Consider the following 17,950-nt stretch of genomic DNA (forward strand, 5'->3'; position numbering starts at 1 on the left):
CCATTCAAATGAATAGGTGTCAGAAGCCTGAAACCTCCAGACACTTAGATGAGAGCTGAATATTTTCTCTGGTGCGTTCCTCATGCTCCAATTCAAGTTTTTATCATCATGCTAATTTTGAGCAATTGTTCACGAACAACACAAATCAAGCCATGTCCATTTCCCCGTTTCAAAGCCATACACTTTGTCACATCCAATGAAATTTACGCCCATCAAGACGACCTGCTATTTAAGGAAATACCAAACAGGCCATTCCACCTACCACAAAGTACCAGCGTGCATCATCTCCTGAAGCGCGCCCTAGTTGCCTGGATGCGGGGGCAATCAAGACGAAATCCCCGCCTCATCTTCACGCTGTGACAAGAAGCTGAGAATCCCTGCAGTGGCTTGCGCTTCAGATGGGCGTTATTGTAAGATATAAACTCATTTATTCAGCGAGACTTTCTACGAACCACCTTCTTTATTTCCTCTGGTTACCAATTCGAACCTCACATTCCACTCATTGAAACAGAATCAACTTACGCCATGCTGCAAAAATTGACCAGAGAATTCGCCAACCATGGCATGCCCATCTGCTGCGACATCTACACCGACGACGACTATCCCACCGACACACCTGTCGTCTTGTACTTCCACGCAGGAGGACTAGTTGGCTGGGGACGAAGCGCAGTGCCCCCATGGCTCGTTCAAGTAATCTCTCACTATTCACACTTCTCACACATACACTAACTCCCGTCCATAGACCTGCTGGCAGCGTAAATGGCCTCTCATAAGCGCAAGCTACCGCCTCATGCCGCAGACCACCTCCAAAGGTCTCATGGAAGACATCACCGCCGCCTATGAATTCGCCCAAAACTGGCAAGCAGACGGGAAGAAACGCCGCGTCATTGCCGCCGGCAGCAGTGGCGGCAAGTACTTCACCCAAAAAGACTCAACTTTTAAAATCTAATTGTAATCAGGCTTCTTCCCCTGCGCGATGCTCGCGCACCACAACCCCGTCAAGCCGCTCGCCCTCCTCTCCGCCCAGGGCATCAACTCCTTCCGCCACAAGTTCTTCAACTCATCCACCATGCTTACACCGGAGCCCATACCCGAGTCTGTCATGGCGCCCATCATTGCAGGACCGATTGTCGTGGGGGAGACTCCCGCTGGCGATCCCTCTGCCTTTGATGTGAATAAGCTGAGGGCGGATGGATCTAGAAACCCGGATTACAAGGCCCCGCCTCGTGTGGAATCCGATGATAATGATCCTGATAATCTGAGGGGCATGCTGTACGACTACTACATCTACAGGAATGAATGGGTTGACCTGCTGGGTGATATTGACCCGGGGTATGCGTGGGCCAAGGACGGCACAGATGAGGCGAAGGCTCGGCTGGATAACTGGCCGCCTACTGTGATTTTCCATGGGAATGCTGATCCTGATGTTGAGTTGGGGGTGAGTGAGGAGATGAGAGATTACCTTGGTGAGAACAAGGTGACGCTGTTGGTTGCAGATGGTATGCATCATCTGTATGAACTGACCAAGTTTATCGAGGAGGATTCCCCAGGCATGGATACCGTCAGGGAAGTCGTGAAGCGACTTGATGAAATTGTCCTTCAGCAGTCCTAGTTTCTATCTCTATAAAACATAACGCTCTTAGTCGCTTTGTAAATCACTCCTCAACACCGCAAACATAGTCTCATCCTCCAAAACACCATTCTTCTCCGCCATCCCCCTCCGTACGCCCTCACACCTAAATCCCGCCTTCCTCAACACCCTATCACTCCCGACATTTCTCGAAAATATAGAAGCATCAAGCCTATTCAGCTGTGGAAACGTAGCGAATATCCACCTCGTAAACGCAGTCACCGCTTCTGTCGCGTACCCCTTCCCCCAAGTCTGCGGCGCGAACCAATATCCAATCTCCCACGTGCGGTAGTTGACATCATCGCCGGGGTGTACTCCCATCCCACCTATGAAGACTGGCTCTGATGAAGGATTTTCCGGTGTGTCAGGCTTGAGAAACACAGCAACGTGTGTGGGGTATCGGTTTTCGACGACGGTGTTGCGACGGGATACAAAGGCTTCTGCTTCTTGGATGGTGTATGGATGAGGGAGTCGGTCACGGAGATTGAGGGCTATGGATTCGTGGTTTGCGGCGGGAGGGATGGAGGGTGCGTCGGCGAGCGTGAAGCGTCGACAGGTGAGACGGGTTGTTTGGAAGAGGTGTTCGCCTGGTTCGCCTGTGAGGGGGATGGATGTTGCAAGGGTTCTGCTGGTTGGGATGTACATGGTGGAAGCTGCCTGGGGGGGCAATTGTTTGTTGTGAGTGATGGTTGAAAAGACATTTGAAGCATAGAATTGGGTGGACTTATATACACGATGTGAGTTGAGTCACCAAGTGTGTCAGTGGGCTGTGAACGCCAACCTTCCTATTCGAGTGTCAAGGCATTCAGCCGTCATTGTGACTGGATCATCAACCCTCATCTTCACGGTGCGTCTATCCGTGGCCGTTTGATCCCTCGAAACAGCAGCTCTACTCAAGCAACAGTATCCTCCAAGATCAACGCCAAATAGAAAAGCAAAATAAGATAGATATGTATTTTGCTTTTCTATGTCTGCATCAGCAAAAAAGGAAAAAAAAAAAAAAAAAGATCCCACCGAACCCCATCTCAATCATGTTTTATAGGAAAAGCCCGATGCGGGGGTCGAACCCGCAACCTTGAGATTTCGTGTACTCGTAAGAGTCTCACGCTCTACCGATTGAGCTAACCGGGCGAATTCGAACAGGGTGGGAAACCCGTGCTCGGAGTTGTCCGGCTGGATTGTTGGAAGGCTGCCGAGCATAATCGACTTATAAAGGTTCCAGTCATTGAACTGTAAAGAAAAATTTGCTGTGAAAAAGTAAAGTTGTGGTTCACTGCCGAGTGCATGTGGGCTTTTTTGTGGGGAGGTTTCACTGGACCCTGGCTGCATGATCAATTGATGCAGTGCGACAGCGACAGGGGCGGGCCGTGCAGCTCGGGAAAAAGAAAATGGGACTTGATGCATTGACTGGCATTGACGGGCATTGGAGGGCATTGGATTGGTTGCGCTGCGTGGTACAGTCATCCGGTTTCGGGGTTGTGACTGCACGAGGCGGATTTGAGTAATTGCAATTGAGATTCATCACGATAGTATTTTGCACACTCGCTTCATTTTAGAACAGTTCTACGGTCACGTACATTCCGTAGAGTGCCTGCCAGAGTGGATGAATCTTGTGCATCTGACCCGCCGACTCGGATATGTCACATCCACACACAACTCGCCGTGACTTCTGAACTAGTCATTCAGACATCAATTCGTTGCTTTGCTATGCTACGCCATGCAATATCCAAAACACCAACTTCTACAACATACATCTTTGGTATCTGAAAATGAATGCGCCGTTCCATCTAGAACACAGTATACTCTCAAGCTCTCCCAAACAAACTTAACCACTGCCACCGCTGTCAAGACCAATGCTCTCCTCATACTCTGTCCACCGCAGCGCTTCTTCCACATCATTCACAAAGTGTGTTGCGCCTCCGCTTAATGCCACAATGCCGCTTCGCTCCATCAGCACCCACACAGGGTGATCTCTTCGTGAAGGGCCTCGCGAGAAGAAGATTCGAACACCACGGTCTTTGTAGCTACGCACGATTTCTTCCAGGACCTGCGTGCCGGAGCCGTCCATCGACGTCACGCCGTGAATGTCAAAGATAATGTTTCGGTTCGACTCTTGGCTCCGAAGGCGAGGTAGGGCGGGGTGTGCTGCCGATGTTCCATACAACTCCAGCCGCCGCAATCGTGCTTTTAGTTCTCCAGTGTTGGCAAAGGTAAGAGGCTCCGGAATTTTAACAATCAGGCACCCTTCAATGAATTCTAGACTCGACTCCCCCGACTCAGCATTTTCGAATCGGTTCGTCCCCGGAATGCGACCTAAAATCTGAATTCTAGGGCGCGTGCTGTGCTTGATGACGAGAAGCATGGAGATGCCAACCCCCAGTGCCATGCCGAGCGTCAAAGAGTAGAAAATTGTGGCCAAGAAGATGACGGCCATGAGACCAAGTTCGGTCCAACCCCGAATTGTGATGAAAAACGCAATGTCGTGTGGCGCTTCCTCTATCAGCGAATAAGCCACGACGGAAATCATGGAACAGAGGACAGGTTTCTGCGACACGTTAGCCATGCAAAGTCGATTGACTCTTGTACATCCCAACTTACAGGCAAAAAGTAAAAATACGGCAGCAAGAACAATATGGACAAGAGCGATATCAGACTCAGCACAATCGAGCTCACTGGACTCTTGCCACCAGTCGTCTTGTTGACCTTGCTTCTACCGTAACCTCCAAAGGCGGGTAAGCTCATAAAACACGCGCCTACGAGGTTGGCTGTGCCGAGTGCAATCATTTCACGGTTCGCACTCAATTCGATACCCTGAATGGCGTCGTTACCGCCTAGGCTCTTTGCAGCGACAGAGGACTCGAAAAACCCGAGTAACGCAATGAGAAAGCTTGTCGACATGGCACTGCGAATGTGCTTCATGTGAGCTAAGCTAAATGGCCATCTAAATGTGAAGAGGCCGCCCGTGGCCGCCTTAACGCTGCCGAGGACCTCAACGCCTTGCTTGTCCCAGCGGAAATGCCAGCATAGAATGGCAGAAACGACAACTACCAAGAAACGGTCCGGAACAAATACGACAGAAGGGAATTTCGGCTCAAGTCGCTTTTTCAGCTCACTACGCCAAGTTAACAAACTGCCACACCGGACAGCAAAATATAGACAGCGTAGACTTACCGGCCAATCATGATGACCAGGAAACTGATGCCAGCAACGGCAAATGTCAAGTGGTGGACTTCGCCGACATTTTCCACGATGAAAGCAATCTTTTCAACCGTGCTGCCATGGCTTGCCCCTTCCCGGCTCGCAAGTTCACTCAAGCCCAGTTCCGGAATCAACTGGTCCACGGCAATGACGAAACCGATGGCGCTGATAAACCCCCTCAGGAACGGACGGCTCAACACGCTGTCCAAGAAACCCAACCGTGCTATTCCTGCAATCAAGACGGTCGCTCCGGCCATACCAGCCACAACACCACATATCTGCGCATGAAGGAGGTCGTTATCCTCACTCGAATTACCGCTGTCCACGCTTTGCTGTACCACTGTGCCCACTAACAGAGACCCGGCAGCCTCAGGACCAACAACCATTTGTGACGACGAGCCCAACAATGCATATATAAAGGGTTGGAAAACGAAACCATACAGCCCGTGAATCGGAGGCACGTGCGCGAGGTTGGAGGCCAGCGAAAGAGCCATGGGTAGGTAGAAGGATGCGATGGTGATTGCAGACACAACATCACCTTTGAGGTAGGCCCATTTGTACTGCTGCATCCAATTTAAGCAAGGAATATAGTAGGAGAGGTACCTAGCAAAGCTGATTAGCAAACACAATCAAATGGGCTGTCGAGGATGGGAATGCGCATACATTAGGGGCGTATCTCGGAACCCAGCCTGGTGAGCAAGCTCTCTACTCTGGCCCATCTTCTTGGTTCGGATTCTCCCACTGAACCACTTCTTCCAACCATCATCGATCGACACCTGAGAGGAAGAATTGTCAAACAGGCCGCCAGATCCCGGAGTCACGGTGTCGTCTCTGGTAAAGGGGAAATCTTCGGCCGGGGTCATGGGTCGGGGGCTAAAAGTGCCATGTTCGCAGACTCCAGGATGGACGGCGCTCGATCGTCTCTGGCTCGTGTTGTCGGAGGGGATCAAAGGCGTGGACTCGTCGACCTCTGCCTGGTCTGTCTGGACACCATCATCTACATTTGGAGAACGGACGGCATGTCTAAATGCAGGGCCACTGTCCTGACTGCTCTCTCGACTCGACGCTGCGTGACTCTGCCGCAAGGAGCTTGGCTGTGCCGGCCGATGGTCATTGTTGGAGGACGAGTCCTCGCGTTGGTGCGAGGGACGCCGTGCCATCTGCACAAAGGCTCAGATCCTGTATCGCTAGGCAATGCGCATTCGGCGCCCAAAGAGAAAGCAGACGGTCCCCGGCGGCCAGGACAAGACACCAAAACAAAGCGGACAGGCTCAGCGACCAACGCCGAATGGAGGTCTAGGGTTGTGGGCGGTCGTGCAACGCAGGGATGTTATGCATTGGCTTCAGCAGCGGCTGTTTGAGTAGAAACGAACAATCTGGGATAGAGAAGAAGTATAAGAAGCCCCAATGGGATGGCGAGAGCAAATAAAACCAAGCCGTGGGTATCTCGAGAGCAAGGTTGGGTCCGGGGCCAAAAGGAAGTGTTAGTCAAGGGACGAAGTTGGCAGCGCTAGGGATATAATTTCAATGTTGCATATTTTGCATCAGCACGTTCCTCACCCGACGCCGCCCTTTCTGACTTTGGGCCCTTCCAGCAGGCCCATCCGGGGGCTTCGCCTGGAGTCGCCGGCGTGGAGATGCCGAGAATAGCGGGGCAGCGACGTCAAGCGACCGCTGCAGCCACTAAGAGTCGAGTTATCACCAACCGCTTGCCACTGAAGCTGTTTGCCCGAGAAGGGAAGGTGCGAGTTGTACCAGCTTTGACATTTTCACATCTGGAGGCATTATATCACTGCAAAACGCATTGAGGAAAAAAGCTGCACTGAGTTTTGAGAAACTTGTTCGCATCCTGCACGATCGACTGCCCCCTACCACCTTATTTTTTGATTTATCTGCAATATAAATCTTCTACAGAACATTGTGACCACAACCGGGCAATCATGGGATGAAGGTAGATGATCGTCCGCATATGCACAATTGCTTGGCGGCATGCCTCGACACCATCTGGAAAGTGTAAACGGCAACAGAAGGCTGGCTACGGCCAGGTGTTGGGTTACACGGGGTTGTCATTCCCGACCTTATCAAATACCACTTGACTGGTCATGAAATGGGTTTCCACGTGGTATGACAATGCAGGAGCTAATATAGGCAGGTTACACAGCAATTTGAAGCGAACGTGTTGGGGATTAACCTTTCTCGAGGACCTTATGGCAGATTTTGACCCTTCTACGGTGGCACATTAGCTAAGCTCCGCGATTCGCTGCCAAATCAATTTTGCAAGCAAAAATAGCCACATTCTCAATTAATAGCACATTCTATAGAAAAAGAGTCATAGCAAATATAGTAACCAGAGGCACGCGATAAATATATACTGCTTTTCTTTTGCTCTTAGTTGTGGTGTATTTTTGCAGCTAGAGGCCAAAAGGTATAGCCAAAGGTGCATGCATGTGTGCAAGCACAGAGGCATAGGTGCATATATAGTGGGTTACAGGCAACTAGACTTTAGCTGTACCTTACATACCTAGGTATATGGCTGTACCTCTAGCTGTACCTCTGGCTGTACCTCTGGCTGTACCTCTGGCCGGAAAAATATACCACAATTAAGAGCAAAAAAAAGTTATATTTATCACGTGCCTCTAGTTACTATATTTACTATAACTCTTTTTCTATAGAATATACTATTAATTAAGAATATAGCTATTTACTGCCTTTAAGTGTATTTTGCGATTTTTGTAAAATTAATTTAACAGCGAATTGCGGAGCTTAGCTAATGTGCGACCGTACCCTTCAGCCAACTGACTGCAAGACCCCGCCCGCTGACGTCTATGGCTGCGAAATAACGACACCAGACGACTTTGGAGGCTTCACGCTCGGCATCGGCACCGCTACAGAATGTTCCGAAACATTTGAACATTCACGAGATTTCGCTTCACATTCCCCTCAGACAACAAGCCCTTGGCCGGCTTATACCCGCCATCAGTCCAAATACGTCTTGAACAAGTGCGCAAATATTTCTGGTCGATTGTAATGCCCAGCATAGTCCTGGTCACCCCACGATTAACGGGTTGCCAACAATGATCTTGACAATTTCTAACTTACCAGTCCGTACTTGACCTTGACCAAGTCGTCACCGCAAACATCCGCATACACCAATTGCTCTCCCTCGCTGCCCTTTGCCAAAACACTTCCCCCTGGCCCCATCACACACGCTCTGGTATCCCTTCGTTGTTGTTTCAAAAATCGTTCTCCCTTCTCATCAACTCCGTATGCCTCAATTGCATCGTCGCCTACAATCCCGACTGCATGGACAACAAAGCAACCCACTGAACTCGCCACAGCAGCTCCATAGACGTTGATGGCTTCGTTCACACCCATGCCTTCTGCAAAATGGCCTGGCCAACTGGCAACATGCACCACAGGATAATCAAGCCCGATAGCGTACTGGCCCAGGGGATTCCCATTCTCACCACAAATAAGACTGCTTAACCCGCCAAAGTCGGCAACAATAGAGGCTCTGCTCCCTGTCTGACCAGGAGCATGGACAAGTCTCTCCCCTACTGTGGGCACATATTTTTGATGTTTGTGCAAGATTGAGCCATCCGGGCCGAAGAATAAGTTGGTATTAAACAACGTGCCTGTTGTGCCCGGACGACGCTCGTTGATTCCGACGACTGCGTAGATATTTGCTTCTTTGCATGCTTCCCCAATTGCTTCTGTCTCCGGGCCAGGGACTTCAACTGATTCATTGAACAGTTTCAGGAAGAGAGATGCTGCGTGTTCGGTGTGGAGGGGAACCATTTCAACCCAGCCTGGGTAGCCTGGAATAAAGGTCTCTGGGAAGCCGATGACTCGGGCATTTTGAGAACCTGCGCGGCGGATGAGTGCGCATACTTTTTCTGTTGTTGCGGATTTGTCAAGAAATATTGGCGATGCTTGGACGGCAGCAACTTTAATAGACGTAGAAACACTATTGGGCATCTTGCTAGACAGAGAAACAACGATGGTGCCGCCAGGTGATTATGCACAAGCCGTGATTTTAGTACGGTAACAATATAGTCTGGTGTCAATTGTTTTACCATACTTTACCATAGTGTGCCAACTGAGCTTCATATGTACACGGCTGTTTTGCTCATATTGACCAGAAAGGCGTCAATGCGCCCTTCGACTCGGTCGGTTCCAAAATACGACTTTGACCCCAGGAAAGTCAGGGACTTGGACGCTGCATGTGGCCAATCCGCAGGGCTGACACCTGGACTGTCTGGTCTGGTCAATATCAATTTGTCTTTCAATGTCTGGTCTGGTCTGGTTGACGTAAGCTGGCCTGTGCGCGCATCGCAGCAAAATTATCTCGGTGCAGCAGCGGCAAACTACTTGACCACAGACCTGCACTCAGGAAGGTGGAGTAGAGGGGCAATCAGACTTGACATTATCAGAATCCATACACGGAGCAATTTCTGTGCTGACTAGACGTTCAGGCTTTCGAGTGTCTAGTGCTCAAGTGCTTACACAAGACTGCTATTCCCTGACTGAACCCGGATCTCAGCCACTGTCAACGTCCCTGGTGCTCCAGACCCCCACAGGTGCCGGCTCTAGTTGACTGGACTTAACTACGATTCAGCCGCGTGGTTCATGTTGGGATCAGACCAGAACCTCGCCAGGCAGTTGATCATCGTGCTGACGTACATCGTCGGTATCCACAGATCTGCTAGCAGTTACCAGACCTACATATTTACATCTGGCGTCATTTGCGGCTACTTTATTATATATTTCTCGCATCTCTTTTCTCTGTGGTTCGGCTGGACAGAGCAACTCGCAGATGATACCTCTTCGACATGTCACACAGGTTGGCGGAGCAGAAGCGTCATTGCTGGGAGTGCCGTCGACGATGTCTCGTTTGTGACTCGACACAGCCTGGTTGCAAGCGATGTGCGGCATCTAATTTCGACTGTCCTGGATACGGCGATGTCAAGCCAGTTAAATGGAAATGGCTCGAGCCTGGACGGGTCAAGTCCCGAAGGAAGAGACCTGAAAAAGGTGACCCCTCAAAGGTCCCAAAAGTCCCCCAACACGTATGGGACTTCGCGACGGACATGCTTGAAGATGAGGGCATGTCCATCTCCAGAATCGAGTTGACAACCGATCTCTGCGCTCTTAGCCAAGCTGTTGGATACTGTACGTCATCCCAGAGATTGTACGATGGCTCTCGGCTAATGGTCTTAGATAATACCTGCATATATCATGAACTCCTCCCCATGGAACAGCTTGGATCAAGTCCCTTTATTTACCCAATATCAGCAAAACACGTGCAACACAGCACCAAGTTCCCGGACTACCTTCGTTTCCACTTGGTCTGCACGACTTTATCCCACCGAATGAATCGAATCAGGCACGCCGACCCTAACCACAGGGCATTGGCTGAGGCTTTCTATCGGTACCGAGGAGTTGTCATTCAATCTCTGCAGCAAGACAAATCTCTTGAGGGCAAACAAATAAGCGACGTATTTATTGCAGGCATCATTAGCCTTTTGCTCATCGATGTCAGTCAAAATATGTTGTAGCCTGTCATTAGACTGTGCTGACCGCTCCCCTTAGATCCAACACGGCGCCTCACCAAACTGGCGATGGCACCTAGAGGCAATACAGAGACTGATCACGCTGCGCGGTGGAATTAAAGAGCTAGCCAATACGAAGAAAGTGGACTCTCTCCTCCTTTGTTTCATCGGGTATGTTTTAGCAACTGAGGTGACTGCCGTGGGCAAGGGAGCTAATCTTTCATAGTGTCTCCGTACTTGGAAACACCACATGTCCAGCAAATGACATTGCCATGACGGATAGTCACGCAAGGGAACTCGAATACATGATTCAGCACTATGATCACGCAACTTTTGGCTTTCTGATGTGTCCCCCACCACTGTTCGCCGAGATCATAAGGATCAACGCCCTCCGAATGCGTGCAGCGAAGCTCGAGGACACGGAGAAGCTGTCGGCTCAAGCACAAGAGACGCTGAAACGGATCGAAGCTTACTCGCCGACACATTGGGCAGGTTCTAAACCCGCTGGAAGAAACAACTGGCTAGCACTGGGCGCCATCTACAAGTCAGCCATGGCGATTTATTGCATCTCATCACTTCAAAGCTCATGCTTGCTTCCTTCAGATGTCTTGGTCTCACGTCGCTGTGCCGCACATGCGCAACAGTTGAAACCTCTGCTCGAATGCTCCATGGCCAACCCCAGCGTGGAAAGGTTTCTACTTTGGCCACTTACCGTGCTTGGAGTTCAGGCAGCGCATGGTGATATGATACTGAGAAAGTTTATAAGGAAGTCCTTGGAAGAGTTGAGCTGTTATCTTGGCTCGCATGTGCCGCTGGAGGCCAAGAGTGTGCTGGAAAGATTCTGGGAATCTGGAAGAACTGACTGGGATATATGCTTTGATAGACCATATGCATTTGCGACGCAGATTGCCGTGGATGTAAGTCAGATATCGCCCAGTGGATGAGAAACCTTGCGCCGGCAGATGATGCTATTTAGGTTTAATGTATGCGATAGCCATGTTTGTCGAATGAAGTCATAATTACGAGCTTTCCAAGCAGCGAGACATTGTTACAGCACATTGCCTAGGCAAATGTCTCAGAGAACCCCGAGGCCCTTATATTAGCTCATTTGATCCTAGGGATGGAAGGAGTAACAAATAAAATATTCAGGCTGTATTTGGTCAATGGTTGTAGGTCGTAGCCCATCAGCCCAATTAAGTGTCATGTAATTGCTTATGGCATGCCACCAAGCCACTCCAACCTTTGCTGTCCGGAACGTCCGTATTCACGTCCAGTCCGAGGTACCTGTCAATTGTAGATGAATCAACGCGGTTCCTGGAGCCTCGGGACTCACAGCATCCAATTGCCGACCCAACGCCATCCGACTGCTCCGATATCATTCCAGTTCCACCACCAAAGCTAACCGTCATCATGGGTCGATCACCACTAGCGCGATCCATTGTTTTTGCTCCAAGTACATCAAACCCAAGCTAAGCGGTACATGATTTTAAACTTTCATCCTGTCCGCAACCTCTCCTGCCAATTGACATCTCGCCAGCTACCCTGTGTTGAAGATCAAGACATATAAACGCCTCGAGCATGGCAAAGGGCCAGGACACGGCGGCCCAACCGCAACGCCGACGACAATGGAAACTACCCGCCTGGTTGAACCACTTTAATCTTCATGATGGGAAAATCGTCCTCCGGTGCTGGGTCGCCGCCTGGGTCGGCTCACTGCTCATGTTCATCCAACCAACCCTCACCAACATGGGACTGGCGGCATTCTTCGCCCTCCTGGTTCTAGTTGCTGTGCCTCCAGCGAGCATTCTCCTAGTCTATCTACTGGCGTCGCTGTCTCTCCTCCTAGGCATGTGCTTCGGTTGGGCATGGGGCCTCTTGACAATGAAAGCTGCTCTTGCTGCACGTCCAGAGGCCGAGACGCAGCAGTCCCTAAAGGCACTTCAACAAACTGCTGCTGCACAGGCAAATCAAACGGGGCAGCCGGCCGCGTGGGAAGCTCAAGTACTTGTACACGAAGGATTTATGCTGGATGCCCGTGTCACGACAGTCTTCTATGTCATGTCTTGCGTCTTTATATACGCCCTGTGTAGGATACGCATGAAGAATGCGAAATTTGTCCTGCTGCAGCTATTTGGTATCATATCCGTGGACATCTTCTTACTTATTGGTCCTACGCTGCCAACGTTTACGGCGGACCTGGGCACCGTTCTGGTGAAACCGGCTGCCGTTGGAATTGCGTTAGGCTCGGCGTGTTGCTTGATCTTCTTCCCGCAGTCAACGTCATATGCTGTATTGGAGAAGATGGAGAAGTTGGTGCTCCTACAGGGAATTGCTGTCAGCACGACCAAAAAGCGCCTTGGTGACGATGAGGTATCAGTAACCGAGTTAGTAGAAGCAAAGGGCAAAACCATGGCTTTATACAAGGCGATGGAACCGGCTCTTGCCTTCTTGCCACTCGACTTTTCGCGTGGTCGATGGAACGCAGAGGATGTGAAGGGCCTGCAGGCGCGTGTCAGAGATATCATGACTGCGAGTTTGTCCCTGGTTGACTTTCACATTTCTCGAATCAAGGTGATTGAGAAGGAGGAGAAGCTGGAGCAGCATCACAACGCCGAAGAGAAGAAGGGTCTGGACAAGCCCAGCATAGGCAGGCACCAGATGCAGGAAAGTTCAGACCTGTTGCATGCGCTTCGAAGCCCGGAACTCGGTGAAGTACGCGATCGAACAAAGGCAGCACTCTTTGACACAACTGCCGAAGTGTTGCAGGTTTGCTCCGAGTCTATCAAATCAGTCGCCAAGTGCATCAGCACTGTCAACAGACATCGATGGATAGGTCAGCCTTCAGCGCAGTCGTTTGATGAGCTGGCGCAAGAATTGCAAACAGAACTGGATGCCCTGCGCTCTTCCAGAGATCTGTGCATTACAAACACGACTGAAAAAGTCCTCGACACGCACCGGGATTTATTCGATGCCAAGGGTGAACTGAAGAGCCCTGGTGACGGGGGAGCTCGACTGCTTCGAGGGATAGTTGTAGCCATGGTTATTGAAGAACGAATAATCGGCATGGCGACGGCAATAGAAAAGTTGCTCGAATATGTTCTACACCTCATGAATACTCGGAAGACACACCGCATCTGGGTTCCCCTGCGCATTCGCTATGCCTTCACTTGGTTGCTAGACGGGAGACTTTCCGTCCCAGTATCCGGCACGACTACTGATGCAGCCAACGATCCAGACAGCACCACCGACCCGGTTCTCCTTCACGATCAAGCGGAAGAGGCGCATAGACGTCTCCGTGTAAGCCGTGGGGACTATGTCAGACCTCGCAAGAAGTCAGCCGTCACGCGAGCACTTATGGCTACATTCCGCTGGCTATTCAACCCTGCTGGTTTATACGCCCTCCGGATGGTCATTGTGACAGTTGCGACTGCTATACCCGCCGCTATCCCCAGCTCAGCCGGGTTCTTCTATCGCGAAAAGGGAATCTGGGGCGTCATCAGTGCCCAGACCTGTTTACTGCCGTACATGGCCGACTTTACATTCTCAGTTGTATCTCGTGGACTTGGTACCGTCATCGGCGGCGTAATGGGAATGGTAGCATGGTACATCGGATCTGGATCTGGCGTTGGAAACCCCTACGGACTAGGTGCCATATCCGCCTTGATGATCTTGATTCTTCTGTGGTGGCGAATATTCCTCCCTCCAGCCTTCGCCCAAGCTAGCATCATGGCCGGCGCAACCTACGCTCTCGTAGTCGGCTTCAGCTACGACCACTATCACATTACACAGTATGGTCTCCCGGGCGTGGGCTACGAAGCATTCTGGAAACGACTCGTCACCGTCCTCCTCGGCTTCCTCGCCTCATGTATCGTCCAGCTATTCCCCAAGCCACCCTCCGCCGCAAACCACGTATGCAAGACACTCTCAAACACCGTCGGCACACTCGCAGACCACTACGCACTCCTCCTATCCCACTGGGGCCTCGGCCAACAGAACAGCCCTCTGAGCACAGTAGCCGAACAGATATCCCTCGACGTTGCTGAAACGCTCGTCTCGCTCGACGGCGCCATCGCCTTGCTCAAGATGGAGCCCAGCTTCGGCCACTTCGACCAGTACACCCTCCGGGAGACGCAAAAGCTGTGCCTCGCGATGAACCAGTGCCTCGGGCGGCTGCTAGACTTGTCGAGTTCTCTCCCAAAGGAGCATCAGGACCGCTTCAGCAACGTAGTTGGTTTTCTTGACGACCACGTAATCGGCGATATTATGGCCGTGCTTGGTGTGGTGAGATTGTCTCTCAAGACGGGCGCCCCTTTGCCGGAGAGGCTGCCTGCGCCGTTGATTCGGAACTTTTACACGTGGTGGCATGATAAACACCGTACTGCTATGTTGAGCACGAGCTTGATCCGGAATGAGAATTACAGACGGTATTGTGTTGCTGTGTCTGCTTATTTGAGGTTTTTGTCGGCGGTGGATGATTTGGTGTTGGTTGTGAAGGGGGCGGTGGGCGAGTGTCATGTTGTGAGGCAGTGGGATGATGTGTAATGTGTATGAAGTGGCTGTAAGAAATTTGCATAGTTGCATTAATGCTGTAAAAGTACAGTGCCTCATCTTCTTTAGACAAAGTAAAGCGTGCAGTTCCTTCATCGTAGTCTTTGTCAAGCTTCAGAAACCGAGTATATTCGGACGGGCACATACTTACGACCACAGACTTTGCCCGGCTATATAGCTCCGTTTCCGTAGAACAAGATCTTGTACATCAACCCACAGCTATCTTGTAAGGTTAGCCTTCTTACTATTGGCTTGCACTCCAGTCTATGTGATATCCGAATAAGAAAAGAAGTCGTCAGGACCCAATCATTGATGTGATTGCGTTGTAACTATCCTGGAGATCAATAAGCACCACAGGCTTCATAGTCACCACATCAGATGCCGCCGGTTTGCAACTCTGCGGAGACACCAAGCACAGCCAGCAATGTGGATTCAGACCAGCTTTCAATCCCCTGCTTGGGCTCAGTTCTGCATGTTTTTATGAGTAAGTTGTAGGTAATGCTCATTGATATGAATATCGCGAAGGGTTTGTTGCCAGTACCTTCATGCAACTCAATTTCAGATGTTTCTAGCTTTACAAGATGTATACGATGTTGAGTCCCACGGGAAACAATTTGAGTCGTAAATTAGGTGCAGGAAAATGTGATTACATTAAATAAAACAACGCTCCAATTTTGTTATATACAATCATGTTCAGTAAATCATGCGGCCTCATTCACAAAGAGACCAGCCATACCCTGACCCGTACCAATGCACATAGAAGTAAGAAGGATCTTCTTCTTTTGGCGTCGCAACTCACTCAATCCAGTCACGACTTGTCTGGCACCGGTGGTACCCAGGGGGTGGCCAAGGGCAATAGCACCTCCACGAGGATTCATCTTCTCCCAGTCTACTGACAGCTTGTCACGGCAGTAGACGGCCATGGTGGCAAAAGCCTCGTTGATCTCGACAACGTCGATATCAGCAAGAGCAATGTTGTGAATGGCGAGCAGCTTGGGAATAGCAACGCTAGGTCCGATGCCCATAATGCGGGGAGCAAGACCGGCAACAGTAGAACCGACGTACTTGGCCAGAATGGGCTGGCCGAGCTTAACGGCAGTAGATCGCTTCATCAAAATGACAGCAGACGCTCCATCAGTAACCTGACTGGCGTTACCGCCCGTGGTCAGGGGTCCCCATTGAGGGAAGGCAGCTCGAATCTTTCCAAGACCCTCGGCGGTTGTTCCGGGTCGAATACCCTCATCCTTGGTGAGAGTGACTTCCTTAACCTCGCCGTCAGGACCCTTGACCTTGGTGGTGATGGGCACAATCTCGTCATCGAACCAACCAGCCTTTTGGGCCTTCTCAGCGCGCTGAAAGCTCACGGCAGAGTACTTGTCCAGTTCTTCCCTGGGAATGTTGAAGTCGCGGCCGACGTTTTCGCTGGTCCAGCCCATAGGCTGCATGCAATCGGCAGCATCTTGGCTTTCCTTGAGAATAGTCTCGTCGAATGGCTGCTCAAGACGGTCGCCGGGGGCGGACATGAGCTCGGCACCACCGGCAATACCAACCTCGATAGAGTTGTTTGAGATGGAGTGGGCAATGTCGGCAATTGCCTTCAGGCCAGAGGAACAGAATCGGTTAACGGTGCTGGCTCCGGCAGTGTTGGGGAAGCCAGCAGCAAGAGCCGCAGCGCGGAGCTTGTAGGCAGCTTTGCCATCGGAGACCTGTGACGGGAGAAATTTCAGTAACTATCCAGAGAGTATCAACACAGTGGTAACATACATTGCCAAAGCAGACGTCTTCAACCAGAGCTGGGTCGAGGTTGCTGCGCTCGCGAACCTGCTTCAAAAGAGCATACATCATGTACTCAAGGCTGGTATCCTTGAATCCGCCCTTGCGAGCTTTGGTGAGCGGCGTTCGAACCGCAAGAGTAATGACGATGTCATCAGGATTCTTAGACTGACTGTCAAACTCGGCGTTAGCAGCAAAACATGAATGGGTAGCTGCCGCATGCATGCATACTTACATCTGATTAATCGCTGACCCTGGGGCCAGATGCTTGATGATGGAACCAATACGCTCGACAGCCATTGTGTTTGATATGATGAGCGCTTCCACTCTTTTCTAAGAATACAGGTGATGAAAATGTTCCAACAACGTCCAAATCTTGATGAAGGAGCTCGAAATGTGGTAACCGTCAGAGGTGGCCGATCGCCCGTTTATGGGGAAACTTAGCCGTCCAAAGGCCGAGGAGCATATGTGGGGTTGAGCCGAGGCAATACAGACTTGCTTACCTAACGGCCCAAATGCCGTGGCAAGTAGTGTCAGGTTGCTGCTTCCGGTGGAAGCAGAAAGGCGTTCCGATGGCAAGCCATTATTATCCGGGGAAGGAGGGACTGGTTTGTGGAATTTTGGATGGCAGGCGCATTCGTAGAACACCGTCAGGGGTTAGGATAAACATCGTGAGAAAGGTGACGACAGATCTGGATCTGAGAAACTCCATGGCATTGGCCTTCAGCATCATTGCTACAACAAAACTGTGCCCCACCGACGCGCTCTGCAGAACGATCCAGTCGCAACCCGCAAATTTAGCACGGAGTAGAGATTGGTCGGCATTGGAAGTCGATTAATCGGCGCTTTGGACATGTCGAAAATTCGACAGAAGATGCGGATGGTCTCAAAAGCAAGTTCTGGAGCCTCCCGCTGAACCTATGTCATGACGACATGTGGCCGTAAACTTGCTAAAATCATTGACAATTCTGGCGTTCCCGAGACACGGGTTTCGCCTGCAAGCCTGTTTGCTAATGTCTTTTCTATCAGTAAGGGACGGACCACGTCAGATATATGATGGCGAGCATATTACACTGCGTTGTTTGTCTGCAGTGTCCTCGCCTTGTATGGAGCAGGAGGAGCATAGACACGCAGTAGCAACATCGCACCTTTATCGATACGCAAATCTGTTCAAATGTTGACGATTCCATATTTCGCCGGGCAAGCAACCGAACGGTCCAGGCTTCCGAATCGCCCGGAATAGAGGTGC

The 17,950-nt window shown here is 50.8% G+C and overlaps 7 protein-coding genes across 7 annotated transcripts; 2 read left to right on the forward strand and 5 right to left on the reverse strand.

Moving 5' to 3' along the window:
• Window positions 1-525: 525 nt before the first annotated feature.
• VFPPC_03169 (pirin) lies at window positions 526-1,612 on the forward strand (the record flags this gene model as incomplete). The annotated part of the gene is made up of 3 exons (XM_018282702.1): window positions 526-690; window positions 743-902; window positions 960-1,612. The coding sequence occupies 3 exons, from the start codon at window positions 526-528 to the stop codon at window positions 1,610-1,612; spliced, it is 978 nt and encodes a 325-aa protein (XP_018147293.1).
• Window positions 1,613-1,639: 27 nt separating this feature from the next.
• Window positions 1,640-2,275, reverse strand: VFPPC_15621 (acetyltransferase; the record flags this gene model as incomplete). Its single annotated transcript, XM_018293374.1, has 1 exon — window positions 1,640-2,275. One exon carries the CDS (start codon window positions 2,273-2,275, stop codon window positions 1,640-1,642), a length of 636 nt encoding a protein of 211 aa, XP_018147294.1.
• A 384-nt stretch (window positions 2,276-2,659) lies between these two features.
• VFPPC_17529 (hypothetical protein) lies at window positions 2,660-2,830 on the reverse strand (the record flags this gene model as incomplete). Its single annotated transcript, XM_022429229.1, has 1 exon — window positions 2,660-2,830. The coding sequence occupies one exon, from the start codon at window positions 2,828-2,830 to the stop codon at window positions 2,660-2,662; it is 171 nt and encodes a 56-aa protein (XP_022285744.1).
• Window positions 2,831-3,455: 625 nt separating this feature from the next.
• On the reverse strand, window positions 3,456-5,988 carry VFPPC_03170 (sulfate permease; the record flags this gene model as incomplete). The annotated part of the gene is made up of 4 exons (XM_018282703.1): window positions 3,456-4,175; window positions 4,229-4,742; window positions 4,802-5,431; window positions 5,492-5,988. The coding sequence occupies 4 exons, from the start codon at window positions 5,986-5,988 to the stop codon at window positions 3,456-3,458; spliced, it is 2,361 nt and encodes a 786-aa protein (XP_018147295.1).
• A 1,816-nt stretch (window positions 5,989-7,804) lies between these two features.
• Window positions 7,805-8,806, reverse strand: VFPPC_03171 (nitrilase/cyanide hydratase and apolipoprotein N-acyltransferase; the record flags this gene model as incomplete). Its single annotated transcript, XM_018282704.1, has 2 exons — window positions 7,805-7,870; window positions 7,928-8,806. 2 exons carry the CDS (start codon window positions 8,804-8,806, stop codon window positions 7,805-7,807), a joined length of 945 nt encoding a protein of 314 aa, XP_018147296.1.
• A 3,152-nt stretch (window positions 8,807-11,958) lies between these two features.
• Window positions 11,959-14,922, forward strand: VFPPC_03173 (protein (fungal and plant); the record flags this gene model as incomplete). Its single annotated transcript, XM_018282706.1, has 1 exon — window positions 11,959-14,922. The coding sequence occupies one exon, from the start codon at window positions 11,959-11,961 to the stop codon at window positions 14,920-14,922; it is 2,964 nt and encodes a 987-aa protein (XP_018147298.1).
• Window positions 14,923-15,629: 707 nt separating this feature from the next.
• Window positions 15,630-17,001, reverse strand: VFPPC_03174 (3-ketoacyl-CoA thiolase; the record flags this gene model as incomplete). The annotated part of the gene is made up of 3 exons (XM_018282707.1): window positions 15,630-16,634; window positions 16,693-16,873; window positions 16,937-17,001. 3 exons carry the CDS (start codon window positions 16,999-17,001, stop codon window positions 15,630-15,632), a joined length of 1,251 nt encoding a protein of 416 aa, XP_018147299.1.
• Window positions 17,002-17,950: the final 949 nt, after the last annotated feature.

Source organism: Pochonia chlamydosporia, chromosome 2 (assembly GCF_001653235.2).
Source record: "Pochonia chlamydosporia 170 chromosome 2, whole genome shotgun sequence".
NCBI lineage: Eukaryota > Fungi > Ascomycota > Sordariomycetes > Hypocreales > Clavicipitaceae > Pochonia > Pochonia chlamydosporia.